At 44.3% G+C, this 24,571-nt stretch overlaps 1 protein-coding gene across 5 annotated transcripts in view; it reads left to right on the top strand.

Moving 5' to 3' along the window:
- The first annotated feature begins 633 nt into the window (after positions 1–633).
- Positions 634–24,571, top strand: part of tcf7l1b (transcription factor 7 like 1b) — a 34,224-nt gene continuing 10,286 nt past the window's right edge. For 3 of the 5 annotated variants that reach the window (XM_015972269.3, XM_015972268.3, XM_054731388.2), the window contains exons 1-4: positions 634–1,627; positions 1,756–1,828; positions 1,913–2,040; positions 20,787–20,870. In XM_015972269.3, the coding sequence (XP_015827755.3) occupies positions 1,442–1,627; positions 1,756–1,828; positions 1,913–2,040; positions 20,787–20,870 (471 nt within the window). In that variant the 5' untranslated portion in view covers positions 634–1,441. The remainder of the gene's footprint in view (positions 1,628–1,755; positions 1,829–1,912; positions 2,041–20,786; positions 20,871–24,571) is intronic. The other 2 variants (XM_015972271.3, XM_015972270.3) reach the window with 1 other exon arrangement.

Genomic DNA, 24,571 nt, shown 5'->3' with positions numbered 1-24,571 from the left:
TTCTGTTGCTAAATACATGAGTGTGTAATGAATGGAGGAGTGGGTGGGTTTTCCTTGCTTCTTATCACCTGACCTGCCGAAATAATTTAATATCATGCAGTTCTCTGTCATGACTTTGCTGAACTGGCTGCATGGAACGTTTTCACTGTCGTTTCTGAATCGCGCCGCTTATGCATCCAGTTGAAATGCCAGATCAAAATTAGGGTTTGTGTGCAAAAGTTTTTTTTTACCTGAACCTGGAACACCTGAGCTGCAGAGAACAAAATAAATAAACTAATTTAGATAACTTGAAAGTCACTTGAATTGTATGAAAAAAGAGAAAAATGTAACTGCTTATAACATTTTAATGACTGTTTCAACTACTACTACTACTACTAATAACATTAATAATAATCATCATCATCCTAACAACAATAATAATAATTGAAATTTATTTATTTATTTTACTTACTCATTATTTTATTTTTGTTTATTCATTCTTTATTTCACCATGATCCCACTGAGATTAAGAACCTCATTTTCAAGGGAGTCCTGGCCAAGAGGCGGCAAAAGTTACAGTTACAAATTTTATTATTACTGCGCGTGTGTGTTTCCCCACCCTTGGGCTCATTGTGGTCTGCGTGTCGGTGGTTTGAGGGTTAAGAATAGCTGATCTGCATGGTGGTGAATGAAGTGTCGGTTTTCAGCGCTAAACTCCTCCTCTATGGACAGCCAGCCTGCGCCTTTCCTTCCACTCCAACAACCAAGTAGTTTTCGGAGCGCACTCTCCGGCAGCAATGTGGAGGGAAGGGCTGAGCGGCTGAAATTTCCTGACTCCACCGTTTTCTTTTTTTTCGTTTTGTTTTTTTTTTGTTTGTGGACTTTGTGTTTGTTGATGAACAACGGGGAAAGAAAGCGAGTGAGAAGTGAAGAACTCGTGTTTTCTCTCCCCTCCTCCTCTCTTCTTTTTGCTTTCTTGGATATGCGGAGATGCAGCTGGAACTGTTGCTCATTCTGAGTCGCCCTGGTTGTTTTACTTCATGTTGTGTTCTGGTTGTTTAGGAGCGACAGAGAGAAAGCTCATTCCGCACAAGAGCCACAAGTAAAGATCTACGAGGACCGCAAGTGGTTCCCAAGCAGCAGCAGCAGCAGCAGCGGCGGCGGACACGAAACTTTGCCAAGTTGCTGCGCATCCGGGAGGCAGACGCCAAATATTCACCGATATTTCCAACCGGCGCCAGAGTTTCAGCTCCTAACGGTGGATTATTAACGGCAGACTCGTTATGGAGCACGGAACCAAGTTCAGAGGATGAGAGAGCAGTTCTGAAACATGAACTGTTGCGTCTAGTTCACCTATTCGGACTACACGCTGACAAGAAAAAGAAAACTAAACTGTTTCTGCGCTTTTTTTTGCGTGTTTGTTTCCCCCCCCCCCCCCAACTGATCCAACTGGTGCGTAAAAATGCCACAACTGAACGGAGGCGGAGGGGACGATTTGGGGGCCAACGATGAAATGATATCGTTCAAAGACGAAGGGGAGCAGGAGGAAAAGATCTCCGAAAACGTCTCCGCGGAGAGGGATTTAGATGATGTGAAATCCTCCTTAGTGAACGAGTCGGAAAACAACAGCAGCTCGTCAGATTCGGAGGTAAAATGACATAAAACATAACAATAAGCGGTACAAATCCACGCTCCACGTGCTGCAAACCATATTATACAGACAGAGTTTTAATAGTTTGTCCGCTCCTGTGTGTGTGTGTGTGTCCTCCCTGGCAGCAGGCAGAGAGGCGCCCCCAAACCAGAGCCGACTCAGAAAGTTATGAGAAAACACGAGACTACTTCAGCGAAGGTAAATGTTAAACAGTCATTTAAATCATGAGTTAGGATTAATGATGGCGTGTGAGTTGTGAGACTTTCTCTCTTCTCCCTGCAGCACTGAGAAGACAGCAAGATGGTGGCTTTTTTAAGAGTCCACACTATCCAAGCTACCCGTTTCTAATTATGCCAGACCTCACCAACCCATACCTATCCAACGGCTCTCTGTCTCCCGGTGCAAGGACAGTAAGTGTCCCAGTGGGTCCACCTTACTTCTTTTTACGCAGCGGTTTCTGCAGAGAAACTTGGGCCGTTCATAAAAGTTCCTTGTGCACTGCCAGACCGCCATATTCCCTCCAAGTGGCCTCTCAAGGAGTAGTACTAACTACTTTGTTCTTTTAGGGCATGTGAACGTCTCCTTGCCACCTTCACTCACTCGAACTTGGCATCTGACAACTTCTAGATTGGCACAAAGCTTCATATTTACAATAAAATCATACCTGGATCTTTTTGTTTACTTTAAATACTTGCCTTATTAAAACTGATCTCATCTAAGGTGTTCCCTTTTAAGGAATCACATGCAAGAGCTGAGAACGTAAATATTTATTGTGAGGTTTATTTTTTTTAAGTTTGAGCTTCCCTTTTGCCCCTCCTTTTGTGATTTTGGTGATTTTTCTTCCCCCCAGTGTGCAGGCCGGTAACCACCATCTCTGTGACTCTGTGCACAAAAGGAAAAGGTTGTCCCTAGAGTTACATCCTGCAGAGTAATATCTCACTGTGACACACATGAGAGGCAGTTTGCTGCACCGCCTGTGTGACAGACGTTGTCCAGAGACTTTAAATGACTAGATAAGGTTGGCAGCGGAAGGCATGTGTTGTTGAGCTTGCAGGGAGGTTGTTCTGTCGTGTGCATGCTGGCGTCACACCGATCCTCACTAAAGTTTCAAACTGATTATTACACTTAACGCTGATTATTGCATTACTTTGTTTGCTGTGGCTATTATATTTTCTCCCCTCACCAGTGTAAGTGCTGCTGTAAACGTCACATGTTTGCAGATGAAAGCTGCAAGAGTTTAGTGTGTGTCACAAAGGAGGAAATGGAGTCCACCAAAAATGGCCAGAGGATTTCTACACGTAACCAACCCTTCTCCCAGCCACGTTTGGGATAAATAAACCAAACATGTTTCAAATGGGACTATGAAAACTTCCTGATATAATCCCTGCTGGAGAGCTGTGTTCCCTCTGAGATAATCCCACCCCCAAACCTGGCCACCGCCCCCCCTTAAAAAAAGTACTTTCCTTAAAGCCTGCAGGCATCTGACTGAAGAGACACCCTCCCCGCCTCTACCACCACCCTGTCTCCTTTTCACTGTTTCAGGCCCGCTCACATGGCCTCCCCGTATCTTCCATTCAATTAGAAAGGCGTTAGTTGACCATTGTTATTCTGAGCGGTCTTGACGGCTTCATTGGAGGTCTCCATTGGGGCTCATTACCTAAATGGCTACCCTCCTCAATCTAAGTGATTCATGGCACCTTGTTAGTTTTGCAGGAAGACTAGAAAGTTGTCTTGTAAATAATTAAACAGGCTGTCTAGTTTTCTTGACTTGTCTAGTCAAACAAAGTGCAGATGGTTGTTTTTGTCCCTCTGGGGCAAAGTAAAAAATAATTAAAGAAGGCTTTATTTTAATTGAGGGGTATTAATCCTCCATATCTGAATGAGGTGAATGGGGCAGAGAGAGCTGACCGTGTCAATCATCACTCTGGCAGAAAATGAGCCAGCAGACAATAGCTGGCATATTTAGCAGGTCTCCATATTGCCCTGCCCTTGTTGGCCTAGTGTGGATGTGACTGATGAGAGGCTCAAGTTAGTACCTTTTTAGCCTCGCATTCTAGACACTGGGGCTGTTTGGATCTGTGGATAATCGCCATTCCCTGCGGTCCAATCTTGTGAATGATATTTTACCAGTGGCCAAGGCGAGCACGGTTAAACTGATGATCTCCGCGGGTTTAAAATGATCCTGCACCACCAGTCTGAAACGTGCAGATCAGCCAGGGAGATAGGTGCAACCCATCCTGGTACTTGGCAAACAGGCCGTATCACGGCGCGGCTCAGAAAACCCTGCAGAGGCCGAGAGGTTTGCTTTACCTCTGAGTGGTATGTGGTTGTACTTGTGCCGCGTGAGCTATGTCTGTGGAGCGGATCGTGTGATTAACGCCAGGCAACAAAACTCCACCGTTTTTATCCTGAGGTGGGGAGCTGCAGTTTTATAGCTCTGAGTAAATATTTTTGTAATTACAGATGTGTGCTGTAACATATCCTGGTGAAATCGTTCATTTATGGCTTGACTTTTAAATACTTTTGCACGCTTTCATAAGAGCGTAACAAACACAAGATGTTCCAGAGTCACGATGCAGTCGTTTCACCCAGCGCTTAACTACGCGATGGAGGATTTGGGCCCCAAACTTTATGAAAAAATTTGAATGTGGCAATCCCATCATGAGCAATGAGAGACAGGCCTACATGGGATCAGCACAGAGTTCCCCCGAGGGCCAAGCATAACTGATTTAAAGCCTGCTCCGAGCTGACATTCCGCTGTAATCCACTGAGAGCTGAGGAGGAGGTTTTATGTTTGCAGAGATGTTCCACCAGACTCCTGCCTGCTGTGCAGTTAAGAGCCTGAGTTCCCCCCCCCCCCCCCTTACAAACTTGGCTTAACAAATCCAGCTCATTGTTTGTCAGTTTGCGGCTTTGTATTATTCCAGCAGTGCCCAGTTTTAGCTGGTGAAAACACACACACACACTCACTCTCTGCCCTGCGCCATCTCCTGTCACCTTTCTCAGCACTGCTAGATAACTCTGCTCGTACATCATCTTCGTCACTAAAGAGTGAAATGCCTCTTGAGTGTAAGAGGTGGCAAGTAGGCGAGAGCGGAGCCAGCCGCTCAAACATATCTTCATCAAATAAGCGGTGGGACACTGGAGCTCCCGAAGCCCGATTGTTAAAACTGTTTGAGATCGAGATATGAACAGAAAAGGGTGCAGAAGTCTGAACATGTCGGCAGGCTGCCATTGCATGTCTCAACCCCCCCCCCCCCCCCACCCCACCCCACCACCACCACCACCACCACACACACACACACACTTTTTTTTCATTCTTTCTGCTGCTTTTTGGTGCTTAAAAATGTGCAGACAAAGAAAAGTCAACACGAGTATTGTCCGGTGGAATAAAAGGACCTCTCCCTGCAAAAGCAAAGCCTGTTTGTGTGGAGGTGTCTTTTCATCAGGTGGCTCGGTTGGCGTTTCACACACCTTGCTGTGCATGAGTCTGTGTGTGTGACTGTGCAAATGGGCAAGCATGCAGCCATGCATGTAAGTCTGTAAGTGCCACAAGTCGTGGTGGGGGTGTGGGAGGGGGTGCGTTCAGGTGAGGCTGTGTTGATATTTTGCAACAGAGGGAACAGTGTGCACGGCTCACATTCAGACAACCGTCAGTGTTGTGTTCCCGAATCGTAGCGCGCAAATATTTCCTCAGCCGAGCGCTGTGTCAACAGAGCTAACATTTTTCACTTGGTTTTTACTTTTTGAAAGAGTTTTTCTTCAAAGACAAACACATCTACATCAATCTGGTGGCACTGTTCAATCAGAAACAGATCCCCAGCAACCGCAGAAACGCTGCAAGCTCTTGGCTTGAGTGATTCATTCTGATAATAATCTTTTACACTGTAAAAAGAAAACATTGATCCAACTTAAACAATTGCTTCAACTGGTAACAAGCAATTCAATTAAGTTTATCCAACTACAATTATTAGTACAATTTTAATAATTTAGAATGGATAAACTTAATTAAATTGCGTGTTACCAATTGAAGCAATTCAATTAGGTTGATTAAACTATTCTCTTTTTTCAGTGTATGATGAAAAAAGTAAATAAAGAAACAGACCCTGTCCAGGGTGTACCCCGCCTGCATGCCCGTAGACTGCTGGAGAGAGGCACCAGCCCCCCGCGACCCTGTATGGACAAGCGGTACAGATCTGGATGGATGGAAATAAAAGAAACAAGTGATTGCAGCCTAAACGGTTGGATGTTTTAACCATCGTGTAACAAACATCCAATGTAGTTAGTGAAACACAAACCAAAACAGTTTTCAGCTTCATCCTTTCATCTGGACTTTTTCACGCCAACATGCATCTTCCATTTCCATTTCCTTTTCATCAGGAATGCCCGTGCTTGCTTCCTAACGTTGCTCGCACAGATCTGTGAGAAATGGTGTCAGTCCTGGTCTGCATCCTTCCCTCTCTGGTCTCTGTGGAAAGGCTGAGCTGGCTTCAATTCCTCCTGCTACGCCATAGCCTGCTAGTTCACTACCTAAACCCACCCACTCGCCCGCTTGGCATTAGAAATTCTGTTTATAGCGCTCTCTGGCTTCTCGAGCTCAGGGCCCATCAGGAGCATCTCTGCACCCTTTGAGGAAAGGATAACCAACATCTCCCCTCTCCAGCCGCAGACTCCCCATGCTCAGTGACATCAATGAATCCCTTTGATGTGCCAAGATGAATATATCTGTGCAAATGTTTTTTTTTTTTAAATTAGTTTATGTGTTTTTCTCGTTTGCTATGTTTGGCCGGAGTTTCTGCGCTGTTTGGTGGTTTGCTTTTCCCAGTGAATATTTGGGCTAACTTGTGTTTGAGTTCAAAGACTCGTTGGTAGATGCCGGTGAACATCTCCTTCACACCTGAATTCACTCCCAAGTTTTCACTTTTGAAGCTTTGATCCAGTTTTGATTTTTTGTTATTGACCCAACAGAATTTAAAAAATAAAGAAAACCCATGATGCGGAGTCAGATGTTCAGGTGTTGTAGTAAAGCTGAACTCTGGCTGTGGGTAAAGGGGAACTGTCGTTCGTGCCTACACTTGTCCCAATTCCTTTCTGGAACAATCACAATTTGTTGTGGATTATAATCACTTCACACTTAGGCTGCTGAAAGTTTGAGACTGGGTTTTCAGAGATCATGGCTTATTCTTCCTTATGCCCCAAAGCTGTGCGAGTCGGAGGAGGAGTCGTGTAACATTCTGGTTTAATCTGGTCAGTCCTGTGGTAATAATCCATAGTCCAATGGAGAAAATGGGCCCACAGATTTATAAGAAGCATCTTCTCAGACAGTAATATCCAGTCAGGATCTTGTTTTTTTGTCATTTTTGTCACATATTAACCTTTTTTGTGTTAGTAGTTCAGATGCAATAGAAGATTATGAAAATTACATTTTAGTTCACTCAATAGTATTAGTTAAGATCTTTTGAAGTGACTTCAAGTGTAAAAGTTATGATCTGACCTGGTTTAAATAGCTCTCTTAGCAACCTCACATTGGAAAATTGAGAAATTCTATAATGATTGATAGGCTAATAGCTAGTCATAGCAGGGTTCTAGACAAAATGAAAATTTGCCAACTTAAACAACTTTTATATAAATAAAATGAGAAAAGTGATTTTTATGGTTTATATTACTGTACGTGTCACAATTCAGGGTTATATATATAAAAAATTGGTTGATTATTTTTTTTGTGAAATTAGCAACAAATCTGTAGAGCTTCTGGTGAAAGTGTAGTAATTTTTGTTTTGCTAGAATACCTTGTGTAATGTCAGTTAAGCCTGGACCACACTGTCCGTTTTTCAGCTGGCCTAGACAAATCTCTCTTCGTGAACAGAATCGTGACAAAAAACTGTGAACATGAGGGTGATTTGCAAGTCTGTGGCTGTCCAGTGTGACCGTCTCTGTGACAGCTTATTGAGCAAGCTCATGACTAAAGTCAGCCACCAACACTCTTCAAGCACTGCTTGAAAACCTACGACCCCTGTGCGTAATCGGCCACTGAAAATACACCCAGGGACTGGCATGAACAGCTAGTGACGAGAGTACAACAGAGTAGCATTTGCAACATTAGAAAAAGTGGAAGCTATACACAGGAGCATGTGGACCATTCATTTTTGGAGTTCGGTTCAGAGAGTGTAAACGGCAGCGCCTTTTCTCTTTTCAGCGTTGTTGATTTGGTTAACTTTCAGCTCTTTAGAGATCTATGATGTTCGGGGAGTATGCTTGTGACGTTAGCACATCCTGCTAGAGACGTTGTGCGGTTTGGCTAACTAAAATCTTGGACTGTACAGTGTGCCACCTCTCTGAAGTCCTCTGTGCGACCGCCAAAAAACGCAGTGATGTTCGAGCGTTGGACAGATGCATGAATGTTGAAAAGCAAAAAGGAGCAACAAGTAAAAAGTGATTTTCTTCAGCTTTCAAACAGTTTCCTTAGCCCTACTTGCTGCTCGTTTTTCTGGTCAGCCTTATTTATTTCTCAAAACAGAGGCTGTTCAATGAGTCATAATTGTTTAAAACAATTTAAAGATCCACATCAACAGATCTAATTGTTTTTCCTCAAAATAGCAGATTTGCATTTAACCCAGTTCTCACTATTGTTTTTGATCTTTAAATATGAAATTCTAAATAACCCGATGTTGGAACCTCTCCAAACCTGTTGGAGTTGGTTGTGTTTGGCTGTTCCTCAGGGGTGTGGTGACTGTGTTGTACTGTGTTGTTGGACTGCCCCCTACGAGTGCAGGATGCCCGTTCATACCCTTAACCCAAACTGAAGACATGCTTTCCTTCTGTAATAGTACCCTTAAACTTTTAGCTCCGTTCTAATGAAATGCAAGTGTGCAGCAGGAAGAAAACACACACACAAAACCCCTTATAGCAGGGTTTCGTCAATCTGGTATTCCAACCAGCTGTTTTCAGTTTAGGCACTGCAGGCAGCAGCAGAGGAAGAGAAAAGCAGGCAGGAGGAGAGATTGTTGATGAGATGTGTTGGTGGGAGCATAAACTGGGGCAGATACAGGCGCTGCTGTTCCTTTGCCTGTTATCCCGAGGTGGGCCCACTTCCAGACCTTGAGGCACTCACTTATCAGAGGGATTCTGTCTCCCACAGAGCTGCAACGCTTCGCCATTCCCTCACAGTCACAGGCCAATCAAGAGGATATCAGATCGTGCTCATGTAGCATCAGTTCTGCTAAGATTTACATCAGGCTCCTCTTCAGGTCACACACAGGGCCAATGGTTCGTTAAAGGTCAGCAATTGTGTGTGCGTGCGCGCGTGTGTGTGTGTGTAGTATCAGTGAGGTTGTAATGGTCATACTAAATTAAGAAGTGGATGGATATGTTTCCTGGACGAGGTTAGCTGACAGCAAGCAGAGCAGCTGTTCGTCTTGTTCAAGTTGTAAATCAGCTTCTCTCAGTTTGTTCCTGTAATGTTGGGTCTCACACACACGCGCGCGCGTGCACACACACACACACACACACACACACACACAGAGCACCTGCACATTTCTGACGCTTTAAAACTTGAGTTTGTTTCAATTTAAACAGATTATTTTCCTTTTTTTCAAACAATTCTGGTTGCATCGCTAATATTTCTTTACCGCCATTATTTCTTTAAATCCAACCTTTTACAGAAGTATGTCACACATCTGCAGTATCTATTCTGCGGCTTAAAAAATACGGCGTGTGTAATAGATCTTGTGTTTGGGCGCATAAATCTTTAAGGCCGCTGCGGGGAATTTTTTTCCATGTTTAATACATTTACATAAGTAGGACACGTGTTACTCTGCGGTTGTTTTCATGTGGAAGTGGGCTTTGAAAATGGAAACGTGTGAGTTGGTTTTAAAAAGTGGATCCACTGCATCACATACCTGCTTTGTCATAAACCAGGGGGTATTTTTAATGCTTTCTGCAGCCTTTTTTACTAAGTTTAACCTATTTCCTACCAATTAGACACATCTGGCATTCTAGTCAATGCTAAAAGGGCTAACTTGATTATTGCAAATAGATTTCTTCTTCTGCTTTAAAATCAACACCAGACTGAGTTTATACCCGCGTTAGTCCGATTTAATCTCTTACTGTTTGTTTAAAATCACACACGTATACTGAGCTCAGGGAGCTTGCCTTGATAGTAGAGGAAACTTAACCTCTCTGTGCCCCATTCCTCCCCCTGCTATCCCTTATAAATCAGTTTTACTTGTTAGGAAGTCACAATGTTCTTCGGAGCATCAAATCTGATTAAAGCTGAGCAAAGGCACAAGTCATCTAAAATGTGTAGACTCCTTATTTCGGAACAGACTTGCGGATCCTGCAGGATCCGAGGTTCTAGCACCGTCTCAGGGAATCGCTCTGACCTGAACTTATCGGCTCAATTCAACATTATGAGTTAATGTTCTTGATTAGTCATAAGTAATGGCTGAAATTGAGGGCCTTGTGCTCTGCAGACATAGGATAGTGGGATTTCCCCCATTGCCTGCCCTCAGATAATCAGCGTGATTATGTTTCTTTGTTTTTGATTTTAATCATGTGATGTTCATAGTTTGGTTCCTCAGCAAAGGTGTTAGGTGAAGTCTGCAGGAGCTGCAGTCCTGGATCCTTCTCTGCAAGCACATTTCCTTCCCATGAAGAGCAGCTACATTAGAAAAGAAGATCTAATCAAGCCTGGGTGACGTGGACTGGGCCAAGGAGCCCGTTTTTGTTTGATTTGTGCATGGGTTGGAGGCGCTGCCTATTGGAAATCCCTGAAGCAGGCTTTAGGGGCAGGTCTGATTTTCGTGTGAAATGGGAAGGCTCTATAGCTCTCGGCTGACTTGACTGGGGCTGTATGGGCGTGTTGGCAGGGGGAGCGGCGGTCATGAATAGGGTCTTTGACTACCTCAGACTTGCCCTGAAAGGCAGGACAAAGACCCTAGGGCAACGGCTTAGAGCCTCACAGCTGAGCTACAGAATGCACGGCCCAGTCTTCCTCCCTCTTAGCCTGATTTAAATACTACAGTGGCTTTCAGCATTTTGGTGACGGAGGCTCGCATTCACCAAAGCATATTTTCCATCGGCCACCATTTCTCTGTTTTTGTTTACAGTGTGCTAATCCCGGAGGCCTTTATGTAATCCATTGTATGAGATCTGTCTGAGGTGCTGGTGAATGTGCATCCTAAACCCGTCTAAAGCCTGACTCGTGTAATTCACAAAAAGCAGAATTCAGTTTGCTACAGAGGAGCTGTTGGCACATGTGTGCACCATTGCTAATCACAGCTCCACTCAAGAGTTGTTAATTATGGAGAACCTTTGCCTATCTCCTCGCAAGACTGAAATATTGGCAAGCAGCGGAGACGAAGCTCGGTGCAAACCTCTAATTGCTTGATTATTTTTGACAGATCTGTGCGACTCTTCGGCTTTCAAAATTTGCAGCAGGAAAATAAATAGCCATAAATCTTTTTTTTTTCTCCTGCAGAGTTAATGGGGTTACTTGAGTCCTGTCCAGACACTCTCTCCCCACAGAGTGTCTAGTTTCAGATGTCACTCAGAGCTTTGTTTGCACCCCCCCTCCTCCTGGGTGAAGGGTCGCAGGTCAAGGTTCAGGGCCAGTTGGCTGAGTGGCCACAAAAGCCCAGGCTTCCCCTCGGCACATCCGATCCCGTCTTCCACACCAGCCTGCAGTCACAATGAAGGGATCAGTTTGCAACATTTGTCTTTTCTTATTATAACCTAAAACTATTTTGGATGTATGTCCAAGAGCGTAATTATGAGGTAAAAGTTCACATTTTCACAGTAAGCTCATAGAACAGGCGTGCATTTCTAATTAATTCCAAGCTGAAACCTGTTTAGTTATTTAGCTGCTGTCTAAAATCACCAGAAAACCACCTTTTATTTTATTATCTGCACAATTGGATGATCTCATGTTGCTAACGTTTCCATTAAGTCTGTTTATTGTCTGCTGCTAGCGCTCAACAATGGCTCCAGAACAGAATCTTGCACACCGCCTTGAGTACACCTCAACCCCCCCCCCCCCCCCAGCTCCACCCAAAATCTCAACTTTTCTCCTTGCCCCACCACCTCCACCCAAACATGTCCTCCAGCCAGGTTTATTATGCTGCTTCACGCAGACCAAAATTGCAGCTGCATGGAGAACAATCTGGAGCACATTAGCTCAGGCGCTGTGATTTATAAATTGTTTCTCAGGCCATAAATCCCTGCTGTAATTGTGCACAAGCAACCCCTCTCTTTCTCCAGTCACCCCCGCCTCCCCCATCCTCTCCCTCCCCTCTCTCTCTCTCTCTCTCTCTCTCTCTCTCTCTCTCTCTCTCTCTCTCTCTCTCTCTCTCTCTCTCTCTCTCTCTCTCTCTCTCTCTCTCTCTCTCTCTTTCTCTCTCTCGCAGTGGCGTACAGTCCTTGGATTAACACTTAATTGCTTGCAGAAGTGTGCAGCTTGGATTGAGCAGAAATTAGTTGCATTAGAACGTGAGCTTGCAGAAACACTTTGCCACACATATTAGCACTCAGTTTTTTTTAATCCTGTTTTATTTATTTCTACTTTTGGCACATGGCAGGATGGATATGTAAAAAGTAGGAAGGGGAGCGTAATGCCCTCAGCTCCATATTCCTGTGGTCCATGCTCTGCATTCCTGAAAACTGTGTAATTGGAAGGGGCCTCTCCTAAACTCTTGTCCCTGGGAATCTGATATTTACAGCAGCCCCTGATTGTAATCACCTCAGCCATTCTCATTGGACTCTATTGAGAATGAAAGATAGCAGCAGCAGCTGTAAATATTCTTATGTTTACCGTTCAGGTCTAGTTGATCTGATGAATGTCATCAAAATGTTATTTTTTTCTGCAATAGCTCATATGACTCCACTTTAGCATGGCAAAGATGTATTTCACTTATTAAAATGTGTAAAAAAAATCTAGAAATGTTTGTATTCCACAAATTCTAAGTTTGAAGACAGAGACCAGCTTTAGTGCGCCTCTCAGCCGGACGACTTGTGTTTTGACCGATCCACCACAGAATTTCAGACACACACCGGGGATGAGGGGAGGACCCCTACATGGAAACGTAAATTAAATTTATAGCCGAGCGCATCACGAGGTCGAGATTTAGCACTCATCACCACTGTGTGCGAGTGTGATGAAAACGAAGCCTCCAGAAATATGAGGAAGTGACTTTTACGGAGGTTTCAGGTATCTCTGGCAGCCTTCCAGACCTCCCTACAGTCTGCTGACAATACGCATAACTAATCCAGGGGAATGTCACGGTAATTTTATGCTGCATCACACACTGTGGAAGTCCACATGTGCCTTTAAAAACCATCCTTTAATTGGATTCACTCTCAGAGTTATTTAAAACTTATTTCGGTTGATTTTTATGACATTTTGAAACCAAGTGTTTATTTGCTAATCATTTATTCCAAAATGTCTGGAAAACTGCTTGTACACTGTGTGTTAAGGGTCCCGTGTGTGCGGGAGAGACATCATACCTGTGACAATTGTGTGTGTGTGTGTGTGTGTGCGTCCGAGCTGCAGGAGACAGACAGCGGACTGAGTGAGGTTAGCAGTAGGGTGATAGCGATGTCAAGTAGTAAAAACTGAGATGAGGCAGGGCCCAGAAGTCTGCGAGGCCTGGAGATTTGCGCCTTTGCACTCGGAGAGCAAACACAGGAGGCATCTGCAGGCAGCTGTGTGTGTGTGTGTGTGTGTGTGTGTGTGTGTGTGTGTGTGTGTGTGTGTGTGTGTGTGTGTGTGTGTGTGCGTGTGCGTGTGCGTGTGCGTGTGTGTGTGTGTGTGTGTGTACTACACAGCTCGGGATGGGGGGTTGGGGGGTGTTGGGGTTAGTAGAGCCGAGTGGTGGTGAGGAGAGACAGAGAGGAGGGGGGTTGGACTTGCAGAGTGAACACAATCAGCCCTCTGTTTTCATAAGACTTGTGGTATGTGAGAGCAGAAACAAATGTGTTTAATTTAGGCTCTCTCCTTTTTCTCCCTTTTCTTTCTCTCTTCCCTCCCTCCACACCCACTTATGCCCACCTCAGTTTTTTTTAAGATTACTTTTTTCTTATGAAGATGTATCCTTACTTCTGAAAGTTGTTTTTAAAAAAAGCAAAAAAAGCAAGTCTCTCTTTCTGCTTTGTCAGAAAATGTTAGTAAATCGTTGAGGTCGAGAGTAAATATTCCTCTGTGACTTGTTTGTCCCCCCAGTTAGGGGACGCTCGGGCTAGAAGGGTTAAAGTGACTACCACTCTGTGATATTTGCCCCATTTGGTGCCCCGGACTTATTATTCCCCTGAATACCTTGGCAGGACAAGAACATATTATACTGGTAACTCACAGTTTGCATTCAGTCACCAATAAAAAGTAGTTCTCACTCGTGTGTCATCGGCGTAGACTTTGACACGCACATTTGATTTCCAAGTTGAGCTTTGCTGTAAGCATCCAGCCGAGCGCTGGTACAACCTCGTGTTCTGGAGTTAATTATAACAACGTTTACGGCCGTGAGTCTCATGAAACCAGGCTACTATACCCCCCACCACCCACCAAAAAAAAAGCGAAACAGTAAAAATAACATTGTTCCTTTGGCTGAACAATGCAACAGGATGTGGAGGTGACATTGTGAGGTCCGGCTTGTCCTGACACTGGACCACGGTGACACTAGAAAGGAGCAGTGTGTGATCTTCCAGGTAACAACGTTACTGACCTCATTTAATTGACTGGAATAGCTTCACACCCTCTTCTCTGTCTTTATGAGATGGCCTTGCTTGTACCAGATGCATAATTATTTTCTGCTGTGTCTAATTACGCAGTGGGTTTTATGTGACCTGCTGTTGTGCTCTGTTATGAGTTTACTCACTTATTCCGAACTGTAACCCCCAGTCTCCTTTTAACCGCTTGATTGAAATTTCCTGAGAGTCAACGAGATGGACTGAGAGCGAGCTGCCTCACTTTAGGAAGACTGGAATCCATAACTGTGACCTAGAGAAACTCTGCCTGAGTTGCAAAAATGCTAACTTCTGCTGGAGCTGCAGCTCCTTGAATGGTGTAAAATGTTAAAGGAGCTTCTTAAAAGGCGGTGTTCATCTTGGCCTTGTGTCCTGTTAATGCTGTTTTATTACTGGAACAGCAGTAAATGTAGTCCAAGGACTTCTCACATAAACGGTTTTTTGTGCAGAATACACACAAGTATGCCACGTGACGTGAATGAAAAGGCAACATATTCCATGTATTTTGGATGATTTTTTAAAATTATTTATTTCATTTATTATTAAAATAGAAAAAAAACAATACTAACAAATAAAAGGAGGTTTCTCAAACCAAGAAAATGAAAAGGGAACAGAAAGAAGAAAACGTATGTTATCTGCCTCTTTTTTAACTAAAATGAAATTTTTACAAAGAAATAACAATAATTATTAATTAGCCTCTACACGGTAATTGCTCGACTGGTTAGCTAACTTGAGTTCAATTTGCAAAGAAGAAAGAGAAAAGTAATAATAACAATTCAAAAAGCACAAGGATTTTTGCACATTCATACATTCTAGAGAGTTTGGGACATGTGGACGGGAGCAGGGGCAGCATGTGTAGAACCATTTTGGAAATCCTGGAGGAACCTTGACGCCGTCTTGTTCAGACCTCCCCTGCGCTGCCTCCCCTCTTCGGTGCCCTCTTTCCCTCTTTGCACTAATAGTTCTTTTGTGTACAAGAGCATGTTAAGAGGCCAATGAGCCTGGCCTTAATAGGGCCACGTCACCATAGAAACCACAGCACTCTGGATGTCTGACCTTTGACCCAGTTTTTTCTACTGGTTTGTGAATAAGAGTGCCGGACGACCAACCAGGTCACAATAGAGGCCCGGCAAACTGAGGGAGTGCCCCTGTCATAGTCACTTAACTTCATTCCTCTGTGGGCTAATGGACACTTTAAATGTGGTGTGCCATTAGCAGCGTGCTAATTTCCGCCGCAGCATCACGGGCTCTGCGAGGTTAATATGATGTAAAACCAAGAGAGGAGGCTTTAAATGAAATTCTAGTGATAAGCTCACACAGGGGGGCGAGTTATGGTGTGTTCTGTTCATGGGTGATTGATTATAGCACAGATAAACGCTGTCAGATGAATCACGTCTGAGCTAATCGCATAAAAAAGGAGGAAACTTCATGTGCTCTGCTTGGGTAAAGACAATAAAATCTCTACAATTTCACCTAAATGCAGCTTTTGCTGTTTTTCTTAATAAAAAGTTTCAAATGTTTAGCTTAGCGACACCTCGTCATGGATCACTTCCACATGCCAGGAGTTTGCAGGAGTGTACAGTGCAGGTGTGACCAGCTGAGCTCCTCGTCATTTCCCCATTGATTACACACTCATTAGCACAAAGAGTGCAGAGGTTTGCTTAAGAATTGTCAATGTAATTGCCTCTAATGTTGGCAAACAATGAGGCCTAATGCAAACCTAGCGCGAAGGCTTGGGGGGGGGGCTACTTATCACAATGCCTTTGTCCCTGTAATCTTTTAATTGTGTTTCATGCATAGATCAGGTTGAGGTGTCAAAGGCCCAGCAAGAGCAGGTGATATCAGCAGAGCAAACCTGGGAGGGACAAACATGCAGAGGCTTGGGGGGGGGGGGGGGGGGGGGGTTATTGTCCGAAGTCACTGTTCAATCTGGGCCGGGGACGGTAATTAACACCTCAGCCACACACCAAGCTGTGTGGCCCATTTGTTTTCTATTTGAGGGGAAAGAAAACAATGGGGAGGGGTTCTCTACTCAGTAGGTGATTGACATTATCTGCTGGAGCGATCCGCTGAGGCATTCCTGCAGCTCTGCTATTTACAAGCTGGGTAAAGCCATTTCACAAGCCAAACCTCGTCTGAGCAGCTGCTTTAAACCTTTATTTGCTATAGCTCTTAAGAGACAGACTTAATCCATTTGGGTAAATCATCCAAACACATAATTGGTTTAAGATAATAAGAATAGCTCCAAGTGGTATTTGTTTTCACCAAACTGTCATGTTTTCCCCAGCGGTCAGATTTAGGGATGTAAGAAAATAACAATACACAGAAATATTGAGATGTTTTTTTGAAGATCCACTTATTCACTACTTGCCCAGATTAACAATCACTACTGATTTGCTTTTTGTGTTACTGCTATTTTTATTCATTATCTATATGTTGTTGATTTTAATTTGTTCTAAACACGCTCACATATATTCTTATCCTCTGCTTTGCATCATCATTTTATGTAATATTATTTATGATCTTGACTCCTGCTACAGAATGCTGCTGTTGTGTCCTTGGGCAAGTCACTAACCCGCCTTGTCTGCTGGTGGTCGAAGGGACCGGTGGTGCCAGTGTTAAGTCTGACTTTTGTCAGTACGCCTCGGGGCAGCTGTAGCTACATTGTAGCTCCTCATTACCAGTGTGTGAATGGGTGGATTGTGCTGTGAAGCACCTTGGGAGGTTGCAGAACCCTAAAGCCGGGCGTACACTGGGCGACTTTTTCACTCGTAGCACTCGGCTTCAGCTCAAACTGACGACTTCATCGCAGGGCAGATCTCACGAGTCATGCGCTAACACTGCACGACCCAGTTCTCGGATGCGATCTGACTGCTCACACTGCACGTCTGGTAGCAACACGTCGGCCCTAAAAATATGCTAAAAATAGCAGTTTTTACTCAACACGTCAGACTTTTTGTCTTGTTTTGCCTGTTGTCCTTCGGGAGTGCTGCAGGAGGACACACAGGGATTTATGGGGGTTGGATGAGGAAAACGAAATAAAGAAAGTAGATCTGTGTTTTGTGATCAGTTTAATTTGACATGAACACGACAAACACGCTTTCTTGACAATCTTTGTGAGTAAAAAAAACGTGTAGAAATAAAAACGAACAACGTGTTTTTAGGGAAATAGCGGGCGAGCGGTGTTGATGCAGGATTGCGCATGCGCCGTGAGCGGTTCTGGTACATTTTGGGTCGCAGCTGCTCGCAGCGCCGCTTCAACAGTGCGATACCGTCACGAGGGACGAGCGAATTATTAAACACGCCAGAAGTCCGTGCAAGCTCACGATTGCTGATCGGTAGCTGGTCACGTGGTGTTAATCGCCTCTCGTAACCCCCTGTACACTGCACGACGCCCGGCGCAAAACTCGCCCTGATCTCGTGGATTCTCGCACGAGTGGAAAATCGGCTCAAAAAAGTGAAAAAGTCGCACAGTGTACGCCCGGCTTAAGAAGGTGCTATACAAATACAGGCCGTTTACCATTTAAATTCAGTCCTAAAAATTGCAAATATCATCTAACTTTATTGCATTATATCGTATCGTCTCCCCAGTATTGTGATATAAATTTATATCACTGATGTACGATACCATATATATCAAATCGTACATCCCTAGTCAGATTAATCAAGTCTTAAGTTGACAAATAGTTGTTTTCAAAGTTTTTTTTATTATTTGAGTCTCTTTGGCTAAGTGACTGACTTAGTTTGACAGCAAATGTCCAGACATCTGTCTCTTCTCCGTGCTCTGATGTTCGCCTGCAGTATGGCACCACACACATCAGAGATGACAAAGACTCTTGGCTGTGTTTTCCCCAGCTCTGTGAGGGCGATGTAACAATTAGAACCCAGCTCTGGTGGGCCACATGCCCCAGAGCATATGTTGCATTCTCTGTTCAAACAACCAAAGGGCTCCAGTGCAGCTTTTTTGGAAAATTTCAGCGCCATCACTGCCACCTTTGTCGCAACTGGGTCCTGTAAAAAGTAGCACGATCTACTGATGTCTATTCTGAGTGTTGGAGGCAGCAGGGAAAGCTGGAAGACAATTAGAGAGTGATGAAAATGGATCAGCTAAACTTCTCTTTAGATTCGGGGTTCTTTCTGTTCTCTGTCCGAGGGCATTTAACCAGGTCCCGGGCTGAAACAGACATTTCTGTGAGCCCTCACCATATGTCTGTATTTACTTCTAATAAAACAAGGCCATGTGTAAAGCATTAAAAGCCCTGCAGTTGAGTTGTTATGACTTTATCTCAGTTTCAGTCTTTTACAAACATCTAATATCACTTAAGCCTTGCCATAACTATTTGGGTAATCCGGTTTTTATTGTCCCAACTTTTTTTCGGACACTTTTTTACTCTTAACTGTTCGAAAGTTTTTCTTTTGGAGCAGTATAGCCCACAAATCCTCGTCCTTTGTTTCCTGAAACACCTCAACACACAGAGTCAGCCTCTCTCTCTCTCTCTCTCTCCTTCTCGTGTCCCAGTGAGTGGTGTGTTGCTCGGGTCCGGACGGGAGCTAATGTGACAGCGTGCGGCTGGTGTTACCTCGCGGGATGTTTTGGGAAGTGTGTGAACAGTTGCTACACGGGGCCACACGGGCAATTAAAAGAAAAGTAGGTGCTCAGGAAAAAAAAGCGCCCAGGGGCATGTTCCTCAGTCCTGGCAGAAGCTGTCAAAAAAAAAAACAACGGATGGATCGGGTGGGAGAGCCGGGGTGGGCACGGACGAACCCGAACAAACGCTCACAGTGGCACTTGTTTCGTTTGTGGAAGGACTCATGATTGACATAGATTAGACAGAGAAAACTGCATTGTTTTGGATTTTCTCTCCAGAGAGCAGCATTCATTAGGCACCCTGCACCGGCAAAGTTTCAATAGGGAGCTAGCAGCCTTTAAAAGCAACTGCCTCCTGACAGTTGTATGGACTTGGGCCCATTAGTTGGAACCTACGATTCAGCCTTGAGCAGTATAGTGAAAATGAAGAGGGCTGATGTCAACTCCAAGAATTCCCCCTCTTTTCGAAGGGAAAAAGGGACCCCCTTCCCCCTGCCTCGGTGCTCTGTTGGACCCCAGCTGTCAGGAAACAATACCCTCTGCCTGCTCCGACAAACTCATTCCTGAAAATGTTTTTTTTTCTTTCTTTTCCTTCTCCCCTCCTCTCCCTTTTCCCCCTCCTGCGATAATGTCTTTTCCATTTTTAACCCACAGTCACCCAGCCTTCCTTCCTCCTTACAAACCCAGAGTGACGAATGGAGTTTTAAAAACCCAAAGCTGAATGCATGACTCCTCCGGTTTGCTTGTTTGTCATCATTTATCCTGTTCACCTCTGAAGAGAAAACATCACTTAGCATATTTTCTTTATGCAGATTTGTCTCTTTTTTAAAATGTCAAATGCTTATTTATTATCTTTCTTCATTCATCAAATCTTTGCAAAGAGCTGTTTGTGCCGAAGCTAAATACAGCTGCATTTATTACCCACAACACATTTCAAAGCCCAAAAGGCTATAAGATAGTAAACTGAGACACCTGAAGGCAAGCAACGCGGGTGTGAAGGAGCCAGACGCTGTCTATAAGAGAAAATGCACGACAAGCGGCTGCATCCGGTGTTAAAACTGATTCCCAAACCAGATGGCTGCTGTGCTTTTGGAACTCCAGATTCATGCTATTGTCATTTCTGGAGAACGAATATGAAGAAATAAAAAATAAAAGAAGTTTCAGCTTGTTTTATTAAGTGGTAAAATAACAAACTCCACCTTGAGTGTTCTGATCGCAGCAGCTAAGAGATTAACTGGACAGTCTGCTGGAAAACAAAACTTTGTGTGACAAGTGACAAAACAGATGAGAAGCCACAGATGTGTGCCTCTAAATGATAACTTTCACACATATGTGAGTTATAGTGATAGAGTGGAGGAGGAGGGGTGGAAGGCGAGGCTGCGTTTGGGTCAAAAGGCCAAACGTATCGAGGTGGAGAGTCGGCAGCGAGCTTCGAGTTTGCTGAATCTGAACGCGGGGCTTCCTTCCAGCTGTCTCTTCCCACCCTCGCAGCGATGGGCGCCCACAGCTGGCCTCTTGTTTTTCCTTGACAAACTGCAATTTCACAGTCCCCCACCAGTCCGCTGCGTTCACACCACTCTTCCTGCTCTCTTCTGTGCCAGAACTCCCAGTCTGAGTCCAGCTGCAGTCATGTGACTCTTGTACAGGTGTTTGCTGGAGTTCTCTGTGGGTTTGACACCATTCATGTTGTTTCTCAAGGCGACGAGAAACCACCTGCTCTCATGCAAATGGATTTTTAGACCTATGAGGTCTTAGATTCAACCTTTTGAATGTATTTAGCCATTTATTTTGTAATAATTTGTTTATCTAATTGTGTTTATTTTCTTTAACCAACAGTACCTGCAGATGAAATGGCCTCTCCTGGACGTGCCCAGCTCCGCAGGAATCAAAGACTCCCGTTCTCCAACACCAGGGCATTTAGTAAGTACCCACACCAAACCAAAAGATCCTAAAAACGGGCAAGAAAAAATGTTTAATAATCGCTCATGATGACTTTGACATCTGATTTTCACTCTGGGATTTATTCAGTGTGAGAACCAACAAAATAAACCACAAGCTCTTTGACAGAAACAGTTTTATTTTTATTTTTTTGAGGAATGATTAAAAAAAGTATCTTTTACAATAAAACTTCGAACACTAATTAACTATCCCACCATTTGTGGCACAAGACATTTCCTCAAGTCACCATTGCACAGAGCATTAACTCAATTATCGAACAAAATCATGCAAACCTATCGGGGGAAATCCATTTACTGAGGAGGATACAAAACGCTTTAATCAAACTATAACCATAATGCGGTTATGTGCAATAATGAAGTTAAAGTCTGCTGGTTTCCCATCGATTCATGTTCAGCTTCCTAGTCAAACCCCTCGCAGCGCTGGCGGGCTGGCTGCCAGGCACTCTGTCTGTCTGTACCACAATAACTCAACAGCCACCATAAATCTCTCAAGTCTGAGCCTCTTCGCCATTCCTGAACTTTCCCACACAGGTGTGAACTAGTCATCGCTGTGTCTCGCTCCAGTCAGACAATGCGGTAACTCAGCAGACCTGTTTGGTTTGCGGCCTCGCTGAAGGACAGGTGTTTTGGATTGAAAATGTGTGACAAGAAGGTGTCTGGAACATCTAGTCGGTGTCTCACCTGTACGATTGTATCTCTGCATTTTCTCTGGTTCAGGAGGTCACAGCTAAAAGTCTCTGTCTGTGCACTTTTAGTGAAAGAGTCGCCCAGCCCCTCGGCCTGTCCCGACTGCATGTGCTTAGCTGAGTTTGTGGTTGATTCGGTGGATCCTACGACTGCAACAAAACGTGCGACAAAGTCCGCATTGAGAGCAGTCAATGGGAAATTGTAAAAGGGGGAATGGAGATTGCTCATGGGAATCCAACGCTGATTAATGTCTCAATGCAAACCAATTAGGATATTTTATTAAATTAAATACTGACCTTTTAGTGACCCTTGCACTTTTTTTCTCTGCACAAAGTTTGATGTTTTTGCTTTAAATGAAATATTGAGCATTTAACCAATATTTAGCTAAAAAAGTTAAAGGCGTTGAAATTTGTAAAAACATATTTTGATGATTATTCCTGATTAGCATCGGCCACTCTGAGTTTTTCATGCAGGGTGAACATGAACATGGTCTCCTACACCTATCTGCTGCATTAGCTTCTGACGCTAGGGTTTGAAAAGCCTGACAGATCTACTTCACACTGTCACTGAACATTCATGGACTCACCAATCTTGACTCATGACAGGGAAGGCTGCTGTTGGTTTAGCATCCAAGAAACAGCAGAGAACGTCTCGACTAGTAGACGCTAACTGTTAGCATTAGCAACTTCACCACACAGCAGAAGTCCTCCAGGGTAGAGTTATTTGTGGAGATAAAAAAAATCCGTGTTGCAAGTCAGTGGTGGAGTCACGTTGCCGTTATCCAATCCGAGGCCAGATGTCCAAATGTTAGATTATAAGACCCCAAATCCAAGCGCTTGTGGGCTTTTTTGCCCTAAGTATGGCTTGCAAGGCATTCATTCCAGAGACCACTGCAAATAATTGATTAAACAAGTAAGCCACACCTTTAAAATAATAATAATTTTAAAAAACACTATTCAGTGTGTTCAGTTTTTAGGGAATGTTTGGCCTTGAATGTTATCGAGGCACACAGTCCAGTAGAAGAAGAAATACTGTAGAGGACTGAGAATTTGGAAAAACCTTCTGCATTAAAGACATCATCTCGACTTAAATCTGCAGGTAAAAACAGAACTATGTGTGTGTGTAGTGGTCACTTCCTGTTTTAGTGTTGCTGATGCTTCACTGTTTGATATGACTGTCCTCATGTGAGTCTTTCACTGGAGTGTAAAGGGAAGGAAAGTTTTCTGAAAGTAACAGTTTCTGAGAATTTATCTACAAAAGGAGGTCACTATTCTTTATGAGCTGACCCGTGTGACCGCAGGGGTCACTTCATGTGGGATGGAAAGCTCTAATTCAGGGACAGTGTGCACTGGGCACAGAGGATAGGGAGCGAAACACCCCCATGTCCTTACCCCCAACTCTGGGCCAGGTGCCCACATGCCCCTCTGGTGTGCTGCTGCTGACAGGGAGCCAGGATGATTATGTGCTCATTACTCCAGTCGAGGAGAGAGAAGGGGAGTGGGAGGAGAGCAGCAGGCTGGCTCCCCGTGACTGCAGACTCCCCAGGCCCCAGCGCTGCACTAATGAGAGCAGGGGGAGCGGATGGGCACACACAGGGGGCCGGGGATTACTGCCCAGGGCCAAGAGGAGCCAGGGAGAGAGACCCGAGCAGGAGACGGCAGCAGGGACTCCTCAAGATGACCTGTTCTCCATCAAGCAAGCATACATAAAATCTGCTATTGAATTTTTGTGAAGCTGGATCACCGAGGTTTGGATTATCTGATGGAGACCTTCTCTGGATGTCTGAAGATCTTTTCTGGAGATTCAGTAATCAGAGTCTGCAGAATAATAATCCTCGATTATCGTGTCAACATGTTCTAATTTAGAGAGAAAATGTAGCCTCACAATCACGTCGATCAATTCAAATATTCTTTATCACCTGTTAAGAATTTGCGTTTTACCTAATTCCAACAACATGATGTAAAAAATGGGAATGGGTTTGCTTAGTGGATACAAAAGTCCAGGAAAACACCATCTTGTCACAGCGCAGATTGGGTCCATAAGGCCTGTATGCTAATCTGAGCCGGCTCTGGCCTGAGATGCTCAATTATTCAACAGACAGGTTTGTTTAGCATTCAGTTGGTATTGCTTTTGCTAGCGGTGGTGGGCTAGGAGGACTGGGAAGGTGCATGGAACAAGCTTTTTTATGTGAACACGCCTCATCCTGTCATGCATACACAAGCGTGTGTGTCTACGTATGCACCCTGAAATCCAGAACCCCCCACCACCACCACCACCACCACCACCAAGACCCTGCATATCAGCTCCTGCGTCCAGTGGGCTGCCTCTTCATGAATTATACATCAAAAGGTGCCTCAGGGGCAGGTGATGCAGACTGGGGAACTTGTCAGCCCATCAGTAGTGACCGTACTGAACTGAAGAGGAAAAAAAACAGAAGATCCGGTCTAATCCTCCTTCTAGTGTACAAAGTCACAGTCATAAACACTCTTGAGGATAATGATGTCAAGGTTGCTTATTTCCTTTTCTGAGGTCATTCAGTCACTTGCAGTAATTTGTCCATCGGTTCTTCTCCATGTCTCATTATGGACTACACTAACTTGTTCCGTTATTCTAGATTAGAGGGAGCTGTGACTCTCTAATGAGACAGAAGTGACCAGAGTGTCTGACGTGGAGCCCCCGGCGCTCAAATTTGGGCCAATCTACGTTTGACAAGGGCGCAAGAATCACAATCTTTGTTTCAATATTGTATCAGCATCCAGACTAACCCAAGCACCGGAGAAGCTGGTCCTGTCAGCGCATCGCAAGTCGCTGAATAGTTTAAAATAACTGAAGTGGCAAAAGTCTAGAGCAGCATTCCAGAGATGCCTTTTGTCTGCATGTTTTTGGTGCTTAGCCGAGCTCTCAGAGTGCACGATGTTAAATGAAGAGCTGTTCCTTTAATATACTCACTTTTGACCTATTTTCTTTTAACAGACC

This window comes from Nothobranchius furzeri, chromosome 17, assembly GCF_043380555.1.
Source record: "Nothobranchius furzeri strain GRZ-AD chromosome 17, NfurGRZ-RIMD1, whole genome shotgun sequence".
Lineage (NCBI taxonomy): Eukaryota > Metazoa > Chordata > Actinopteri > Cyprinodontiformes > Nothobranchiidae > Nothobranchius > Nothobranchius furzeri.
Note: the sequence above shows the minus strand (reverse complement) of the source record. Positions and strands in the feature narration are given on the sequence as shown.